Source organism: Pelobates fuscus, chromosome 1 (assembly GCF_036172605.1).
Source record: "Pelobates fuscus isolate aPelFus1 chromosome 1, aPelFus1.pri, whole genome shotgun sequence".
In the NCBI taxonomy this organism is placed as follows: domain Eukaryota; kingdom Metazoa; phylum Chordata; class Amphibia; order Anura; family Pelobatidae; genus Pelobates; species Pelobates fuscus.
In genome coordinates, this window is record NC_086317.1 from 484182044 (window position 1) to 484201687 (window position 19644).

Here is a 19644-nt window from a genome sequence, read left to right on the forward strand (position 1 = left end):
CTCTCCCTCCATGTTACCCCCTCTCCTTCTCTCTCTCTCCATGTTACCCCCCTCTCCTTCTCTCTCCCTCCATGTTACCCCCTCTCCTTCTCTCTCCATGTTACCCCCTCTCCTTCTCTCTCACTCCATGTTACCCCCTCTCCTTCTCTCTCTCTCCATGTTACCCCCCTCTCCTTCTCTCTCCCTCCATGTTACCCCCTCTCCTTCTCTCTCCATGTTACCCCCTCTCCTTCTCTCTCTCTCCATGTTACTCCCTCTCCTTCTCTCTCTCCATGTTACCCCCTCTCCTTCTCTCTCTGCATGTTACCCCCTCTCCTTCTCTCTCCCTCCATGTTACCCCCTCTCCTTCTCTCTCCCTCCATGTTACCCCCTCTCCTTCTCTCTCTCTCCATGTTACCCCCTCTCCTTCTCTCTCCCTCCATGTTACCCCCTCTCCTTCTCTCTCCCTCCATGTTACCCCCTCTCCTTCTCTCTCCCTCCATGTTACCCCCTCTCCTTCTCTCTCTCTCCATGTTACCCCCTCTCCTTCTCTCCCCATGACGTCAAAGAGGGCAATGGAGATAACAGGGTGTGGAATGTTAGGCGCCTGCGCTGTAATCCGAGTAGTCAGGAAATCCTCATTCTGAGACTGGAAATTACGTCACGGAGAGAGACCAGCCAGACGCCATGTTGGATGAGGGAAAGCTACTAATAATCAATAGTTGAAGTAAGGGCAATAGGTAGCCTTTATTGCGCTGGTCTCAGTTGGGATTGGCACATTTTGCTGTATGAGAATGTCAATCCCTAGAACCAGTGTCAGTAGTCAGAGCTATGTTAGAAGAGAGTTTATCTCCTTTATGTATAAGCTTGATGTGCACTGTCTCTAGACATATACATGGGCCCATCCAGACTGAAACTAATGCAGAAATAGCTTCCTAATGCCCATACTTCTCCCACAGTGTGCCCTCATTCAACATGGCGCTGGGTGTGTCACTCTCCGTGACGTCATTTCCGGTCTCAGAATGAGGATGTCCTGACTACTCGGCTTAACGCGCAGGCGCCGAACATTCCACACCCTGTAAGTGGGAGCGGAGGGTAAGGCCGGGGGTATGGTCTCATTGTGTTTATTGAGGTTATTCCTGGTTCCAGGTCAGGGGGTTATTATTGTCCTCAGTGACCGCTAATGCAGCCATTCATTACTTAGTGAGCAGCAGGGAGGATACTGGATCTTTAATACAATGCTGTCACAATTACAGACAATTACACTAACATGGAGAGAGAAGGGGCAACATGGAGGGAGAGAGAAGGAGAGGGGGTAACATGGAGAGAGAGAGAGAGGGGGTAACATGGAGAGAGAGAGAGAGGGGGTAACATGGAGGGAGAGAGAAGGAGAGGGGGTAACATGGAGAGAGAGAGAAGGAGAGGGGGTAACATGGAGAGAGAAGGAGAGGGAGCAACATGGAGGGAGAGAGGAGAGGGGGTAACATGGAGAGAGAGAGAAGGAGAGGGGATAACATGGAGGGAGAGGGGATAACATGGAGGGAGAGAGAAGGAGAGGGGGTAACATGGAGAGAGAGAAGGAGAGGGGGTAACATGGAGAGAGAGAGAAGGAGAGGGAGCAACATGGAGGGAGAGAGAAGGAGAGGGGGTAACATGGAGAGAGAGAGAGAGAGAAGGAGAGGGGGTAACATGGAGAGAGAGAGAAGGAGAGGGGGTAACATGGAGAGAGAGAGAGAAGGAGAGGGGGTAACATGGAGAGAGAGAAGGAGAGGAGGCAACATGGGGAGAGAGAGAAGGAGAGGGGGTAACATGGAGGGAGAGAGAAGGAGAGGGGGCAACATGGAGGGAGAGAGAGAAGGAGAGGGGGTAACATGGAGAGAGAGAGAGAAGGAGAGGGGGTAACATGGAGGGAGAGAAGGAGAGGGGGTAACATGGAGGGAGAGAAGGAGAGGGGGTAACATGGAGAGAGAAGGAGAGGGGGTAACATGGAGAGAGAGAGAAGGAGAGGGGGTAACATGGAGAGAGAGAGAAGGAGAGGGGGTAACATGGAGAGAGAGAGAAGGAGAGGGGGTAACATGGAGAGAGAGAGAAGGAGAGGGGGTAACAGGGAGAGAGAGAGAAGGAGAGGGGGTAACATGGAGGGAGAGAGAAGGAGAGGGGGTAACATGGAGGGAGAGAGAAGGAGAGGGGGTAACATGGAGGGAGAGAGAAGGAGAGGGGGTAACATGGAGGGAGAGAGAAGGAGAGGGGGTAACATGGAGGGAGAGAGAAGGAAGGAGAGGGGGCAACATGGAGGGAGAGAGAAGGAGAGGGGGTAACATGGAGGGAGAGAGAAGGAAGGAGAGGGGGCAACATGGAGGGAGAGAGAAGGAGAGGGGGTAACATGGAGGGAGAGAGAGAAGGAGAGGGGGTAACATGGAGGGAGAAGGAGATAGGGCAACATGGAGGGAGAGAGAGAGAAGGAGAGGGGGCAACATGGAGGGAGAGAGAGAGAAGGAGGGAGAGAGAGAGAAGGAGAGGGGGTAACATGGAGGGAGAGAGAAGGAGAGGGGGTAACATGGAGGGAGGGAGAAGGAGATAGGGCAACATGGAGGGAGAGAGAGAGAAGGAGAGGGGGTAACATGGAGGGAGAGAGAGAAGGAGAGGGGGTAACATGGAGGGAGAGAGAGAAGGAGAGGGGATAACATGGAGGGAGAGAGAAGGAGAGGGGGTAACATGGAGGGAGAGAGAAGGAGAGGGGGTAACATGGAGGGAGAGAGAAGGAGAGGGGGTAACATGGAGGGAGAGAGAAGGAGAGGGGGTAACATGGAGGGAGAGAGAAGGAGAGGGGGGTAACATGGAGGGAGAGAGAGAAGGAGAGGGGGTAACATGGAGGGAGAGAGAAGGAGAGGGGGTAACATGGAGGGAGAGAGAAGGAGAGGGGGTAACATGGAGGGAGAGAGAAGGAGAGGGGGTAACATGGAGGGAGAGAGAAGGAGAGGGGGTAACATGGAGGGAGAGAGAAGGAGAGGGGGTAACATGGAGGGAGAGAGAAGGAGAGGGGGTAACATGGAGGGAGAGAGAAGGAGAGGGGGTAACATGGAGAGAGAGAAGGAGAGGGGGTAACATGGAGAGAGAGAAGGAGAGGGGGTAACATGGAGAGAGAGAAGGAGAGGGGGTAACATGAGGGGGTAACATGGAGGGAGAGAGAGAAGGAGAGGGGGTAACATGGAGAGAGAGAGAAGGAGAGGGGGTAACATGGAGGGAGAGAGAAGGAGAGGGGGTAACATGGAGAGAGAGAGAAGGAGAGGGGGCAACATGGAGGGAGAGAGAGAAGGAGAGGGGGCAACATGGAGGGAGAGAGAGAAGGAGAGGGGGTAACATGGAGGGAGAGAGAGGAGAGGGGGTAACATGGAGAGAGAGAGAAGGAGAGGGGGTAACGGAGGGAGAGAGAAGGAGAGGGGGTAACATGGAGGGAGAGAGAGAAGGAGAGGGGGTAACATGGAGGGAGAGAGAGAAGGAGAGGGGGTAACATGGAGAGAGAGAGAGAGAGAGAGAAGGAGAGGGGGTAACATGGAGGGAGAGAGAAGGAGAGGGGGTAACATGGAGGGAGAGAGAGAAGGAGAGGGGGTAACATGGAGAGAGAGAAGGAGAGGGGGTAACATGGAGGGAGAGAGAAGGAGAGGGGTAACATGGAGAGAGAAGGAGAGGGGGTAACATGGAGGGAGAGAGAGAAGGAGAGGGGGTAACATTGAGATAGAGAGAAGGAGAGGGGGTAACATGGAGGGGGAGAGAGAAGGAGAGGGGGTAACATGGAGGGGGAGAGAGAAGGAGAGGGGGTAACATGGAGGGGGAGAGAGAAGGAGAGGGGGTAACATGGAGGGGGAGAGAGAAGGAGAGGGGGTAACATGGAGGGGGAGAGAGAAGGAGAGGGGGTAACATGGAGGGGGAGAGAGAAGGAGAGGGGGTAACATGGAGGGGGAGAGAGAAGGAGAGGGGGTAACATGGAGGGGGAGAGAGAAGGAGAGGGGGTAACATGGAGGGGGAGAGAGAAGGAGAGGGGGTAACATGGAGGGGGAGAGAGAAGGAGAGGGGGTAACATGGAGGGGGAGAGAGAAGGAGAGGGGGTAACATGGAGGGGGAGAGAGAAGGAGAGGGGGTAACATGGAGGGGGAGAGAGAAGGAGAGGGGGTAACATGGAGGGGGAGAGAGAAGGAGAGGGGGTAACATGGAGGGGGAGAGAGAAGGAGAGGGGGTAACATGGAGGGGGAGAGAGAAGGAGAGGGGGTAACATGGAGGGGGAGAGAGAAGGAGAGGGGGTAACATGGAGGGGGAGAGAGAAGGAGAGGGGGTAACATGGAGGGGGAGAGAGAAGGAGAGGGGGTAACATGGAGGGGGAGAGAGAAGGAGAGGGGGTAACATGGAGGGGGAGAGAGAAGGAGAGGGGGTAACATGGAGGGGGAGAGAGAAGGAGAGGGGGTAACATGGAGGGGGAGAGAGAAGGAGAGGGGGTAATATGGAGGGGGAGAGAGAAGGAGAGGGGGTAACATGGAGGGGGAGAGAGAAGGAGAGGGGGTAACATGGAGGGGAGAGAGAAGGAGAGGGGGTAACATGGAGGGAGAGAGAAGGAGAGGGGGTAACATGGAGAGAGAGAGAGAAGGAGAGGGGGTAACATGGAGAGAGAGAAGGAGAGGGGGTAACATGGAGAGAGAGAGAGAAGGAGAGGGGGTAACATGGAGAGAGAGAGAGAGAAGGAGAGGGGGTAACATGGAGAGAGAGAGAGAAGGAGAGGGGGTAACGTGGAGAGAGAGAGAGAGAGAAGGAGAGGGGGTAATATGGAGGGAGAGAGAAGGAGAGGGGGTAACATGGAGAGAGAGAGAAGGAGAGGGGGTAACATGGAGAGAGAGAGAAGGAGAGGGGGTAACATGGAGAGAGAGAGAGAGAAGGAGAGGGGGTAACATGGAGAGAGAAGGGACAACATGGAGAGAGAGAGAAGGAGAGGGGGTAACACGGAGAGAGAGAGAAGGAGAGGGGGTAACACGGAGAGAGAGAGAAGGAGAGGGGTAACACGGAGAGAGAGAGAAGGAGAGGGGGTAACACGGAGAGAGAGAGAAGGAGAGGGGGTAACACGGAGGGAGAGAGAGAAGGAGAGGGGGTAACATGGAGGGAGAGAGAGAAGGAGAGGGGGTAACATGGAGGGAGAGAGAGAAGGAGAGGGGGTAACATGGAGGGAGAGAGAGAAGGAGAGGGGGTAACATGGAGGGAGAGAGAGAAGGAGATGGGGTAACATGGAGGGAGAGAAAGAAGGAGGATAGGGGGCAATATGGAGGGAGAGAGTAGTAGAGGGGAAAGCGTGGAGAGAGATAGAAGGAGAAGAGGCGCAGCTTGGACGTAGAAAAGAAGATAGTTCAACATAGAGAGAGGGAAAAATGGAGTGAGAGGGGTAACCTGGAGCAGCATGGAAAGAGAAAGAAGATGCGGGGGCAGTATTGAGGTCGAGAGAGGAAGAGAGCGCTGCATATAGAGGTAGAAAGAAGAAGAGGGGCTTTCATCGAGGGTCAAATCCATTAATGTTTCTTAATCCACTGTGAATATACTTTCTGTGTGACAAAGTGACCTGAGTGCACAGTCCTTTTCCTTTCTGGTTTTGTGGAGTTAGCCTTTCTGATCAAGATGCACCAGATTTGTTGAACGTATACGGGAGAAATATTTTTTTATCCCTATAGGCAGTAGAAATTGTTTCTTTAACCCCTTAAGGACCAAACTTCTGGAATAAAAGGGAATCATGACATGTCACACATGTCATGTGTCCTTAAGGGGTTAAAGGAATACCCAAAATATCATAACTATTACAACATGTTATAGTGGTTGAGATGCAAGGAATGCCTTGCAGCCCACCATGTATTTATTCAAACTGTAGAATGTTTTGACTTCTCACCTTGAATCTGCTGGCCACCACTCCCAACCACCACTCTGTCAACACGAAGCCAGAAGATCTCTGTTCAAGCAGAGTCCAGTGCTACAGGTTGCTTTCTATTTACACACTTCCCAACTCACGGTTTAATGAACTAAGCAGAGCTGTCACTCAGGGGGGTGGGGGGGTTGGGGGGATCCCGGTACAAGGGATTTATTCTGTAAAGTCCAAGTGCCATTGAACATTTGGACCTCCAGATACAGACCGTATTAACAAGATTTCAGCCTTTTTGAATAATCAAGCATTTTAAATCTAGAAGCAAATTGTGGAAATATGCAATTGAACTGGGATAACTGGATAGAATTGGTCCCTCTTCGATTACAAATTAAGTTCAATCAAATTTCCAGGTTGGTTGTGAGAAATATGTGAACTAACCATTGCCACTCTAATAATCTATCATTACAAAAACTGTCACTAGCACCATTTCAAACACAAGTTAAAATAAATGTATACTTTATATATTATTAAGTCGTTAGTCCAAGTACAGTAAGTATTTTTCATCTTCGCAAATTCTTGGAACTTAGAACACCCTGGACACTCATTTATTAGTTTGTTATAAAAATCCCTGCCAATGTAACTGATTCCACGCTTTCAATCTAGCAACCTGGAATATTTAGTTAGGTTCCTTATGTGCGCACTCTACATACACAACAAGGAAGGCACTCAATTTCTCCCAGGAAAGAGAGCTGAGTCTCAGACTTTGCATGCACAGCCTAGCTGATGCCTAAACACACACCTGCTTACTATACGGTGACCTGAGCTGTGCATAAACAGATATCAGTTGTGTTATATCTATCAGTTTTAAGAGCTGTTCAAATCATCCTATGGGATGTTGGATTGGGATTTATCAAATAAGATCTGTCCATTTAATTCAGAATGAGACCTTTTGTATTGGAGTACCTCCTTATGTTGTGGTAGGGTGTCTGGTCCACCCACCCAGTTTTATTTAGTTTTTTGTAAAGTTAAAAATGGCTATAAAACTCCAAAGTATTCCAGTGCTCGGTCAGCATCCATGAAGATGTTAATTCATCTATATTGATGACTCTTGTGACGGAGCTCCCGTACTCCGACTGAGTACCTACGCAAAGTCTGCTCCCTCGCCACTGTCAGGGACACTGGAGAGCTTCAGACCAAGTTGCGGAAGTTTGACTTGGCTCTCTTCCACCTTGTACCAGGCTGCATCTTCCTCCGTCCAGGCAGGTTTCGTCCCCCCGTGCCTCTTCAATTCCTCTCACACGCAGGTATCCACACGGCTGACTGCACTATGAATAGCTCTTGCCTTTACAAAGGCACTTGTGGGTCTCATGTCAAGCTGTTTTGCACTTGTTCTGGTGTACAGGGACCATGCAGCCAGCCAAAAGTTCTGAAGCCTCGGTTACTGGGATTCCTGATAAAATCCACACAGGACACACAGTTCCAAAAGGAACTAAAATAAAATGATTTATATAGAACAAATATAATTAATACATAAGCAGTATGTTTATATAAGTAACATTTTCAAACAATAAAGAGTAACAATATATGCATTTAACTACATATGTGGTTGGCTTAATTTGCATACCAGCATTATGTAAATGTACACTTCTATCCAGCCAGCAGAGGACACTGCAGAGTTATCAAGTAAGAATGAATATTTGTTTTTTAATTGCTACTTTCAAAAGCGCCTTTCAGGAGCTTTTAGGACCAGGCTCATAGTTTGTGGGCAAGAGGCTGGCCTTCAAGCCTCCCCAAAAGGCTGTGACATGGGAGCCTCTGTACACAATCCATTACATTATTGATATAGGGCACCTGCATAACAGTTGCCACTATTCAGGAATCGCATGTTTCCCATAGAGAAGAATAAATCTGATGATTTTCTATGACATGCATCAAGAGTGTTCGGCATCATCAAACTCAGCATGATGACGATGAACATTAAAAAAAAAAAGATCTTTATAAGGAAGAGCCTCTGGCCACTAAAGGTGCAGTATCTGACAAAATTTAAACATTGCTGTTTTTCAGAAAAGGCAATGTTTTACATTGCCCAGAAAAGGGCAAATTCTATACACCGAAATTGATTAAAAGGAATCTGTCACCCTCAAAAGACACCCTCTGTTCCCCCACAACAAACTCATTTCAGAGCTAGGTGTTGCTGTAACCCACACTTATGGTCCACCTGGCCTTGTCACTAAGTTTGCTCTGCTTGGGAACACAAGCCACTCCGTTCCTAAATGTGATGTCGTGATATGGAGAGCTGTAGGACCGCCTGCGGGGAGGTCTTTTATGCTCTCCTTGATTCATCAGTTCCATAGCATTTTTGTATTCCTAACACTATAGTATTCATTCAAGATAAAATTATTTCACTGCAGTGTCTTTTACGTTTTGTATTACTGTATTCATTTATTTTATCCATTTGCTTGCTTGTTCTGCTAGTGGGGGAATATTGGGCATATCTAAAAAAAAGGTGGTGAATTTGTAAAGTAAAACATTCTTTTACAAATCCCCCTGTGTATATTAGGATGGTGTGTGTGGGACACTCTTATTGTACATAAACCCACTTTGTATATTATGATAGTGTATAGGGCTTCTATTGTACATATATCCTCTGTATATCAGAATATTGTGAGTCGGATCCTCTTACTGTACATATCCTCTGTATGTCAGAATGGTGTATTTGAGAAATCTTATTGTACATATAACCTCCGTGTATATCAGGATAGTGTGTATAGAACCCTAATGTTGTACACATACGGTACACCATGTGTATATCAGGATAGTGTGTGCATGGGACATCTTATTATCCATTAGGCTGTAATAATTACAATCCTTCGTATTTCTCAGTGGCTCCACGAAATGTCCACAAATACAGTGTATTATATCATGACATAGATTGCAGTAAACCATGGGTAGGCAATCCTTGTCACTCCAGATGTTGTGGATGTGTCTCAAATGCTCTTATAGCCAAAACGCTGGCAAGGCATCGGCAGACACGTTGTCCACAACGTTTGAAGTGATGACGGTATCCCTCCACTGGTATAGTGCTGTGTAAGGTAGACACTAATCTAAGTCAGAGCTTTTCTCAAATCATTAAAAAACCAAAACAATCTCATAAAATTAAAAGCAATGCCTGACTGAATATATATCATTTTTCCAATAGGTTAATTCAATTAATTTGTGTCAATCATACTGGGCCAAACAAGGTCACCAATATCCACTAGCACCTGTCTGGAGTTTATAAAAAAAAGTAATCCAGTGACTTGGAGGATAAACTAGAAGAAGGTGGAGGATATCTAGAGCTTATTGGATCAAGTCTCAGAGATGGACTTCCAGCTGAACAGACCGGTAAGGGTTACATTCACAAAATACTCCGCTTTTGACTTATCCTGTCTTCCTGCCTTTCTGTTGTGGAAGCATAACTCATGATATGGCAGAGGAAGTGAAATAAAATATGTTATGTGGTGAAGTGCATTGTGAGAACATAGACCTTGATTTAACTATTTTGGATAGACTTTCCAAATGATCACAATCTGTTCGAAAAACTTTTAAAATTATTTATCTACAGAACTCACCATTAAAGTCTATGGGGATTTTAAAGATAAATCATTGAAAGTGTTTTTCTAACAGATTGTGATCATTTGAAAAAAGTATCCAAAAGAATTAAACTGAGGCCATATAATCTGTAATAGGTATAGTTTGTTTCTGGACACTTAATCCTGTTGTATATTGATGATTGGTAACCATTACATTTCTAATTTAGGAACAATGTGATTTTGAGGAAGTGGCTGTTTACTTCTCCGAGGAGGAGTGGGACTGTTTAAGTAGAGAAGACAAGGAGCTTTACAGAGATGTGATGATGGAGAATTATCAGACCCTCCGGTCTCTGGGTAAGGACATTCCATCCTATTTAGAGGAAATCTTCATCATAAGTATACATTCATATCTGAGACAAAAGTAAAATTTCTTCATGTTCTTAAACTCATAATAGCACGATAGGCACCAAAACAACTTTATCTTAATGAAGCAGTTTTGGTGTATAGATAATGCCCCTGCAGTATCACTGCTTGATTTTCTGCCTTTTAGGAGTTACATCACTTTATTTATACAGCTGTAGTTACACCTCCCTGCATGTGACTTGCACGGACTTCTTAAACACTTCCTATAAAGACAAATCTAATGTTTTAACTTATTTTACTGCACATTCTGTTTAATTTAGAATGTTTTATGTCCTGTTCTGTTAATAGCCTGCAGGAGCCTCCTACGTGTGAGCAAAGTTTAACTTACAGAGCAGGTGATTAAAAACCTTTTTAAAGCAAGTTAACATCTGATTGAAAATTAAACAGACTGTGTGAGCCAGGGGAGATGTGACTAGGTCTGCATACACAGAAAAGTGATTAAACTTCTAAATGACAGAGACTTTAGCAGTGAAACTGCACAAGCATGATCTATACACCAAAACTGCTCCATTAAAGGGACACTATAGGCACCAGAACAACTACAGCTTATTGTAGCTGGTCTGGTGAGTATAGTATGCCCTACAGGCTTTTTGTTGTAAACACTGTATTTTCAGAGAAATAGCAGTGCTTACATTGCTGCCTAGGGACACCTCCAACGGCAAATCTTCAGATGGCCACTGGAGGTACTTCCCCTCCCCCACCCCCTCCCCCCAGACCAGCCTCCTTGAATGAGATCATCAGAATTGACAATCTCAGCCCATCCAATGCTTTCCTATGGGATAGCATTGTGATTGGCTGAGATCATCACTTCAGACAACGCCAGCCAATGAGTCGGCAGACTGGAAAAACAGGTAAGATTTTACTGTATTTAGGATGGCAAGGGGGGTTAGATAGTGTTCTTAACACTATAGGGTCAGGAATACATATTTGTGTTTTTTACTCTATAGAGTTGTTTTAATGCCTATAGCATCTCTTTAATACAAAAAACCTAAAAAGTCTAGATTCAATATTTTTGAATAAACTTTTATAATTTAATATTTTGAAAAATATTTTATTTTGCAATTCTTGATATACTGATGTTTTTATGTGTGTGTTTTTATATTTTAATACTTTGAAAAAAGTTTAGCCAAAAAATATTTAATCGATGCCAATGTTTAAAAGATGTTAAGAGCTTTACAGTTGTATTCAGTAACAATCTCTCACGTTACACATATACAGGGAGGATTCATATAATGCCTTTCATCATATCCGTGATTGAGCAAGGGGAAGAGCCGTATGTGAGGAATCCTCTGCAGGATAGTCTTTTGAATGCTGGCCCAGGTTAGTAATAAATATGTAGATGGTATTTTGCTCTATTTTATGCCAGGGATCTTGTGACTTCTTTTTTTCCAGGTTTCTCCAACTTCTTGACCTGAGCAGGGGAACTGGATTATTGGGAATCTCTCCATACAGCACAGTGTGGAGTGAGTTTGCAGGGTTTAGTTACTCTTTATGCCTCAGACAGACTGTTGTTCGTTGTTCCTAGATTAGAGGGAGAAAGTGTTCATATTATTCATTGCATCTGCTGTAATTTGCAAATATTGCTTAGTTCACTTTACCACTCTCTGTTCATCATAGAGGCATTATTACTTGGCTCTAAACTGGGCAGGATATTGTACAGCACATACACAGTGCAGCTGCTAAGTGACTGTGAGAGTTACAATCCACATTTTAGGCAATTATCCCCTAATTCCAAGTCCCTCACAACTAACACTATCCCTGAATTACATAATGTAAAGTTAGACCTAACTGTGCCATTTCTAATCACACATAAACACTACCCCTAGCATTAACTTAAGGGGGTACATTTAGTCTTTAGATGAGCAGTAACAGTCAGTTTGCAATGCTGTGTGCTTCGATTTGAATTAAAGAAACAATATTGCCAAATTCTTGTATATGGATAGACCACAGGCATATTTGGGAAACTAAACAAACAAAGAAAAAGGTTGCGCCAAAATAGACAAATATAAATATGTAAATAAAAGTCTTAGCTGAAAAGATCTTTAGATCAAATAGTCTATAAAATGCTTGATCAGGAACAATGTCCTCGCTGTCCTTCCCCAGGGGGATCCAATATTATGAAACGATAAAACAGATAAAAAGACCAAATAATGTAGTACGTCCAATACGGTACAGGAAATAATAAAAGATAAGTAGTGCACTCACATGTATTAGCTATAGCTAGCTCTAGTATGAAAAGTGTACAGCGGTATGATCCCCGCTTATGGGATATGATGCAGGCTTCTTCTTCCAACGTTCCACACTCAAAATAAAAAGAGAAACGACCAATAGTGCTCACCGGGTAAAATAGTATAAATAAAATACATAAAAAGGTACTCACAAGAGTGGAGCAGACAAACTGCTCCTTGACGACAGCGTTGGTGGTATGATCCCCACCTCAGGATTACTTGGAGTCCAGAAAGATAAAATGCCAGAAATATATATCAGGTGTATTAAAAGATGATTGGCACAATAAAAAGTGACCAAAAAATCTTTAATAGCATAAAATACGCAATATAAGTTTCTACATTATTTGGTCTTTTTATCTGTTTTATCGTTTCATAATATTGGATCCCCCTGGGGAAGGACAGCGAGGACATTGTTCCTGATCAAGCATTTTATAGACTATTTGATCTAAAGATCTTTTCAGCTAAGACTTTTATTTACATATTTATATTTGTCTATTTTGGCGCAACCTTCTTCTTTGTTTTTTATCGTTATTCTATTTGAAGGGTTTTTGAGGGATCCCCTTTAAGGGTTGCAGCCTTATTGTTATTTAGCGCTTACTCTCTTTCTTGATATTTGGGAAACTAAACTACTCCCACCGTCACTGCAATTCAGATTGGATGAAACGGACATTAATATTGCAGAAGAGAGAGGTCTCTGTGCTGTTGAGAGGCCATCTTTTACCATTAAATGCCCTTGTAGTAATTTATACATTGGTGAGACAACACAAAAAAAAAAAATAAAAGTAGAATATCCAAACGTAAGTCCACCCTTAGAACTGCAAGATTTGATTATACTGGTTTCCACATTATACAACACATTTCTGAACCAAAAAGAGGGGGTAATAGGCTAAATTGCTGAGACTAAGGATACCATACCGGATTAAAGAATTAGTCGTGTTAGGTCCAGTAGGTATAAACAGAGATTTTGATTTCTCTCTACTTTTTATGAAATCTAATACTATGCCTCTTTTCCAGATTTTGAGGACTCATATGAATATCATATTGCTCCACTGTCTGCCATTTAGAAGTTAAATCGCTTTCGCTTCTGTATATGCAGCCCTAGCCACATCTCCCCAGCTGCGACTCACAGAAGCGAAAGTGATTTAACTTCTAAATGGCAGACAATTGAGCAATCTGAAATTCATATGAGTCCTCAAAACCTGAATAACAAGTAAAAAAAAACTTGTATGCCCCAGGGTGCATTATCCGGTTTCCGATTATCACGCTATTGCATGACAAAAAAGAGAGGAAAAACTGTTCCTCAAACCTCCACTTCCTTATAGTTTACCTTCCCTACAAGATGCTAGACAGGTCATTCCATCCAGTCTTAGAAATAAAGAATGCGTTACAATGCATGCAATACCACAGTCAGAATGGAGACTATATTATCAGTCACTGAGATTTTACAAAAGAGACGTCATGGCAAGCATAGGAAAAAGTGTCCAAATATTTCTAAGAACAGCAATTCTGAAATTTAACAATTTACAGCTCCGTGTTTGGATTACACTTTTAACTTAGGGAGAGTCTAAGTATATGCATTACAACAAAAATAGAAAATGGGCAAAAGCTCTGATAAACTCTAAACATTCTCTTCAGTTAGTCCCCATTCAGGTCTCAGAAAGTATAATTCAGGCTCTAGAACCTGCCTAGAATGGTATCGGCTACATCTTGCTAATGAGGCCCAACAAAGGCAAACTGAGGCAAGCAGAGACTTACTGAAGGTCAAGCTATTGAGGTTTCTCTGAGCTTTGCCCATTTTCCGAGTTCCCACATTGTTCAGTTTTGTTGCAACTAGCACATATACCCTGGATATATATCTTCACATATGGAATAAATGAAAGTAGATGGTATGAAGTTAAACAGTTCAATGACAAGAACCCACTGGTCCCAGTTATTCTACAGTTTTTTTCAATAAGTATATTTTTAAAGGTCCAAACACAGCTACCTGAAAGATGGCACCTATCCTCCTTAATAAGGAGATTTTTAAGGCCACTTGGCAAATAAATGTATATCCTAATTGTGATTTATCCCCTAGTCCTACTGCATTATGTGAAGTACTAATAGAAGAATGCTATTTAAAATTGTGCTCTCTTAAAACAAATTTTGTGATTGCTATCCCCTAGCCAAGGGGATAAGTAAAATGCAGGCTCTTTCATCTGCACCAGACTTTATAGTGTTCCATCAAGATAAGATTGTTTTGCATCACTAACCATATTTCAGTCACAAAGATTTATGTAATGAAAATATCAACCAGTCTATTGTACATTCTAAATTATGCCAGAACTCTTTGTCCTCCAAGGAAGAGCATCTGCACTGTCTTGATGTTAAAAGAGCTTTAGCCATTTATCATGGGAGAAATGCAAATTTGCACAAAACTGATCATCAGATGATCAACTTTCATGGCAAACTTAAGTGAAAGTAAGACTCTTCTGTAGCACGGTGGTCTGATGCCGTATTTGAGCATTATGCCCAAGTACAGTAAGTACTGTTAAATCATGCAAAAGAGAGAGACAACGATATCAGGAAAAAACCAATACATGGTCATAAATATTGTCAGAGAGCTAATGTGGGCATGACCCAAGTATATTAGAAAAACTTCTTCTTTTTTTTTTTTTTATACCCTTTATACTTGTTGATTATTACAACGAGACACTTTCTCCTGCTTTCCTTTTTTCACTTTACTCTGTCGTATTTTAACTTTAGGTTTTTGTTTTAAATAAAGTTTCTCATTATTTTTTGTTGCTTTGCCATTACCTTTGAATGATTCTACTTAGGAGGTAATTTCAGCAAGGAGGGTTTCTACCTTTGTCAGGCAGATTCCTTTACCTTATTTGTATCTTTTTACATTTAAATCAGGTTTCCTAAGTGAAGGAATTTAAAAAGACAAAAAGTTTTATAGTAAACTCTGTAATGTAATGCTGAGAGGCATATGAGAGAAAATATAACCCCTTTCCCTTTCTTGACTGTAAGAAGGTTATGATATTTGACATTTCCTTTACTGTGTAGACATTTGGGGGGAAGCTATCATTCTCAAGATATTGGCAGACATTAAAAATATGGAATGCGTTACTGAAATTTGCTGGTAATCATTCCTGAAGTTTAAGTGTAGATAACGGAGTCTTTGTGAACTAAATTGTATACACAATTTGGATAAAGTACGCAAAATATTTTTCACGTTTTTTCTCAATTACCATGATGCTTCATAATCACATTTCTAATCTTTCATAAAAATATTGTCGGTTTTTCTAAGTATGATAAACATATGGGATAAATTTTCTTTAATTCCCAGTGCATTTCTTTTAGGTTGCTCCATCAGCAGAAGTTATCCTGAAGGACATGACAAAACCAGAAATACATTAAGCAACTCCAACTCTCAAGAATCAATGAATCCCTCAGAATCTTATACGTGCCCAAATGAGATGGTAAACGAAGGAACAAAACATTTCCCATGTGCTGAATGGTGGAAATGTTTTAGCTGTTATTCAAAATGTGTTGTACAGCTTAGGAATAACCCAGGAGAGAAACTTTTCTCATGTTCTGAATGCGGGAAAAGTTTTAGTTCTCACTCAAACCTTGTTAGACATCAGATAATACACACAGGAGAAAAACCTTTCTCATGTTCTGAATGTGGGAAATGTTTTAGCCAGCAAGCAGATCTTGTTTCACATGGGAGAACGCATACAGGAGAAAAACCTTTCTCTTGTTCTGATTGTGGTAAATATTTTAGCCAGCAATCAACTCTTATTAGCCATCAGAGAACTCACACAGGAGAGAAGCCGTATTCATGTTCCGAATGTGGGAAATCTTACAGTCATAATTCACTTCTTGTTAGACATCAGAGAACTCACACAGGAGAAAAACCTTTCTCATGTATTGATTGTGGGAAATGTTTTATCAGTAAATCAGATCTCGTTAGACATCAGAAAACCCACGCTCAAGAAAAACCTTTCTCATGTATTGAATGTGGTAAATGCTTTGTCAGTAAATCACATCTTGTGAATCATCAGAGAAATCACACAGGAGACAAACAGTTCTCATGTTCTCAATGTGGGAAATGTTTTGGCCGTAAATCAGATCTTGTTGCACATTGGAGGACTCACACAGGAGAAAAATCTTGCTCATGTTTTGTGTGTGGAAAATCTTTTTTCAGTAAATCAGAGCTTGTAAAACATGAGCGAACTCACACAGGAGAAAAACCTTTCTCGTGTTCTGAATGTGGGAAACGTTTTAGTCAGCACTCAAATCTTGTTACACATGGGAGAACTCACACAAGAGAGAGACCATTCTCATGTTCTGAATGTGGGAAATGTTTTGTCAGTAAATCAACTCTCCTGGCACATGGGAAAGCTCACACAGAAGAGAAACCTTTCTCATGTTCTGAATGTGGGAAACGTTTTAACCAGGAATCACATCTTGTTAGCCATGAGAAAGATCACATGAGAGAGAAACCATTCTCATGTTCTGATTGTGGGAAAAGTTTTATCTGTAACTCAAAGCTTCTTCTGCATGCTAGAGTTCACACAGGTTATAAACCGTACGCATGTTCTGAATGTGGGAAATGTTTTAGCCAAAAACCACATCTTGCTAGCCATCTAAAAACCCACACAAAAGAGAAATTTCGTACTCTGAATGTGGGGAATGTTATAGCCAACTCTAAGGTTTTATGAAGCATCAGTGGATTAATGTGGGAATAATCAACTTATTGAAATGTGAGACATCCTTAAACTGTAACTCAAATTGTATTTACCATCCAGAGTCGCACACGATAGCAGAGAATGTTTAATGCTACTACTCTAAATAATTGAATTGATTCTTTTTCTGTAAAATATATATATATATATATGTCTGTTGTAAATGTTGGCTTTGTTTTCATATGCTTGTTGTAAAATAAAACAATCTTGGTTAATGAAGAGTTTACAGCAATCTAAGTTTAGCATTTTTTTCTTCATTATTTTATCAATTATAGCAATTTGTTTTGACATTCTTATAGTTAATATTATAGTTTAAAAATAATAATTCTTTTAAAAAGGTTTTCTTGATATAGTAACTAGGGATGCACAGGAATTTCTGCTGAAACCGGGTCAAATTTGGCAAAAAATTTTTTTTAAAAGGGACAGAGGCGGAAAGAATACTATGGGACAGGGGAAGGGGGGGGGGGAAAGAACACTATGGGACAGGGGTGGGGGGGGAAGAACACTATGGGACAGGGGTGGGGGGGAAGAACACTATGGGACAGGGGTGGGGGGGATGAACACTATGGGACAGGGGTGGGGGGGATGAACACTATGGGACAGGGGTGGGGGGAAGAACACTATGGGACAGGGGTGGGGGGGGAAGAACACTATGGGACAGGAGTGGGGGGGGAAGAACACTATGGGACAGAGGTGGGGGAAGAACACTGGGACAGAGGTGGGGGGAGAACACTATGGGACAGAGGTGTGGGGGGGAGAACACTATGGGACAGAGGTGTGGGGGGGAGAACACTATGGGACAGAGGTGGGGGGGAAGAACACTATGGGACAGGGGTGGGGGGGGAAGAACACTATGGGACAGGGGTGGGGAGGGGAAGAACACTATGGGACAGGGGTGGGGAGGGGAAGAACACTATGGGACAGGGGTGGGGAGGGGAAGAACACTATGGGACAGGGGTGGGGAGGGGAAGAACACTATGGGACAGGGGTGGGGAGGGGAAGAACACTATGGGACAGGGGTGGGGAGGGGAAGAACACTATGGGACAGGGGTGGGGAGGGGAAGAACACTATGGGACAGGGGTGGGGAGGGGAAGAACACTATGGGACAGGGGTGAGGAGGGGAAGAACACTATGGGACAGGGGTGGGGAGGGGAAGAACACTATGGGACAGGGGTGGGGAGGGGAAGAACACTATGGGACAGGGGTGGGGAGGGGAAGAACACTATGGGACAGGGGTGGGGAGGGGAAGAACACTATGGGACAGGGGTGGGGAGGGGAAGAACACTATGGGACAGGGGTGGGGAGGGGAAGAACACTATGGGACAGGGGTGGGGAGGGGAAGAACACTATGGGACAGGGGTGGGGAGGGGAAGAACACTATGGGACAGGGGTGGGGAGGGGAAGAACACTATGGGACAGGGGTGGGGAGGGGAAGAACACTATGGGACAGGGGTGGGGAGGGGAAGAACACTATGGGACAGGGGTGGGGAGGGGAAGAACACTGGGACAGGGGTGGGGAGGGGAAGAACACTATGGGACAGGGGTGGGGGGGGAAGAACACTATGGGACAGGGGTGGGGGGGGAAGAACACTATGGGACAGGGGTGGGGGGGGAAGAACACTATGGGACAGGGGTGGGGGGGGAAGAACACTATGGGACAGGGGTGGGGGGGAAGAACACTATGGGACAGAGGTGGGGGGAGAACACTATGGGACAGAGGTGTGGGGGGGAGAACACTATGGGACAGAGGTGTGGGGGAAGAACACTATGGGACAGGGGTGGGGGGGGAAGGACACTATGGGACAGGGGTGGGGGGGGGGAAGAACACTATGGGACAGGGGTGGGGAGGGGAAGAACACTATGGGACAGGGGTGGGGAGGGGAAGAACGCTATGGGACAGGGGTGGGGAGGGGAAGAACGCTATGGGACAGGGGTGGGGAGGGGAAGAACACTATGGGACAGGGGTGGGGAGGGGAAGAACACTATGGGACAGGGTGGGGAGGGGAAGAACACTATGGGACAGGGGTGGGGAGGGGAAGAACACTATGGGACAGGGGTGGGGAGGGGAAGAACACTATGGGACAGGGGTGGGGAGGGGAAGAACACTATGGGACAGGGGTGGGGAGGGGAAGAACACTAAAAAAGGAGTGGAGAGGAACACTAGACTCAATCACAATGTATCTGTTCTAATCCTTTATTTGTTCCTTAAATTAAGTAGTCAATCTTAATGGGTCATAATGAGAAGATATACACATTAACACCAATTGTACCGTTATTGAATTCAGCAGGTTAAAAAAAAAGTTAAAAGTAGAAAATACTTTTTAACAAACTGCTAATGTTCAATGTATTAGCATTGTGCAATGACAAGAAGAAAAAAAACACTTCCCAGAGATGATCATTTTAGAAGTAACCTCACCAAGCGCCAAGTAAAGGACAAATAATGATATACACAGCAAAAATGCATGGACGCTATTCCCTAAATATCTGCTTTAAAAAGAAATAATGGATCATCTATAAATACATATATGAATTTCCAACGTTAGAGATGTGGCGAAAGTAACCTCGCCACTGGTTTTTGGAGGGGCCTGTTTGCCAGCCTCCAGCCCTGCGACTATGGCCCTGGGATGTATTGCCCTTTAAGGAACTGAGTTGGGGCTTATGGACTTATATGATACTGTTACTGACCCTTTAAGAAATGTATTTGAGCATAATGGATTTTTATAATGCTGTTTCTGGCCCTTTAATAACTTTGGAGCAGTGTTGCAACTTTAAATTGGCACTTCGGATGCAGCCGAAGTAGTCGAAGTGGCTGCCATTCGAC

The 19644-nt window shown here is 44.2% G+C and overlaps 1 protein-coding gene across 1 annotated transcript; it reads left to right on the forward strand.

Annotated features, from left to right (window-relative positions):
* Nucleotides 1-1041: 1041 nt before the first annotated feature.
* Nucleotides 1042-16909, forward strand: LOC134573041 (gastrula zinc finger protein XlCGF57.1-like). The gene is made up of 5 exons (XM_063432428.1): nt 1042-1057; nt 9069-9253; nt 9669-9795; nt 11083-11184; nt 15435-16909. The coding sequence occupies exons 2-5, from the start codon at nt 9230-9232 to the stop codon at nt 16796-16798; spliced, it is 1617 nt and encodes a 538-aa protein (XP_063288498.1). The 5' UTR covers nt 1042-1057; nt 9069-9229; the 3' UTR covers nt 16799-16909.
* The last annotated feature ends 2735 nt before the right edge of the window (nt 16910-19644 follow it).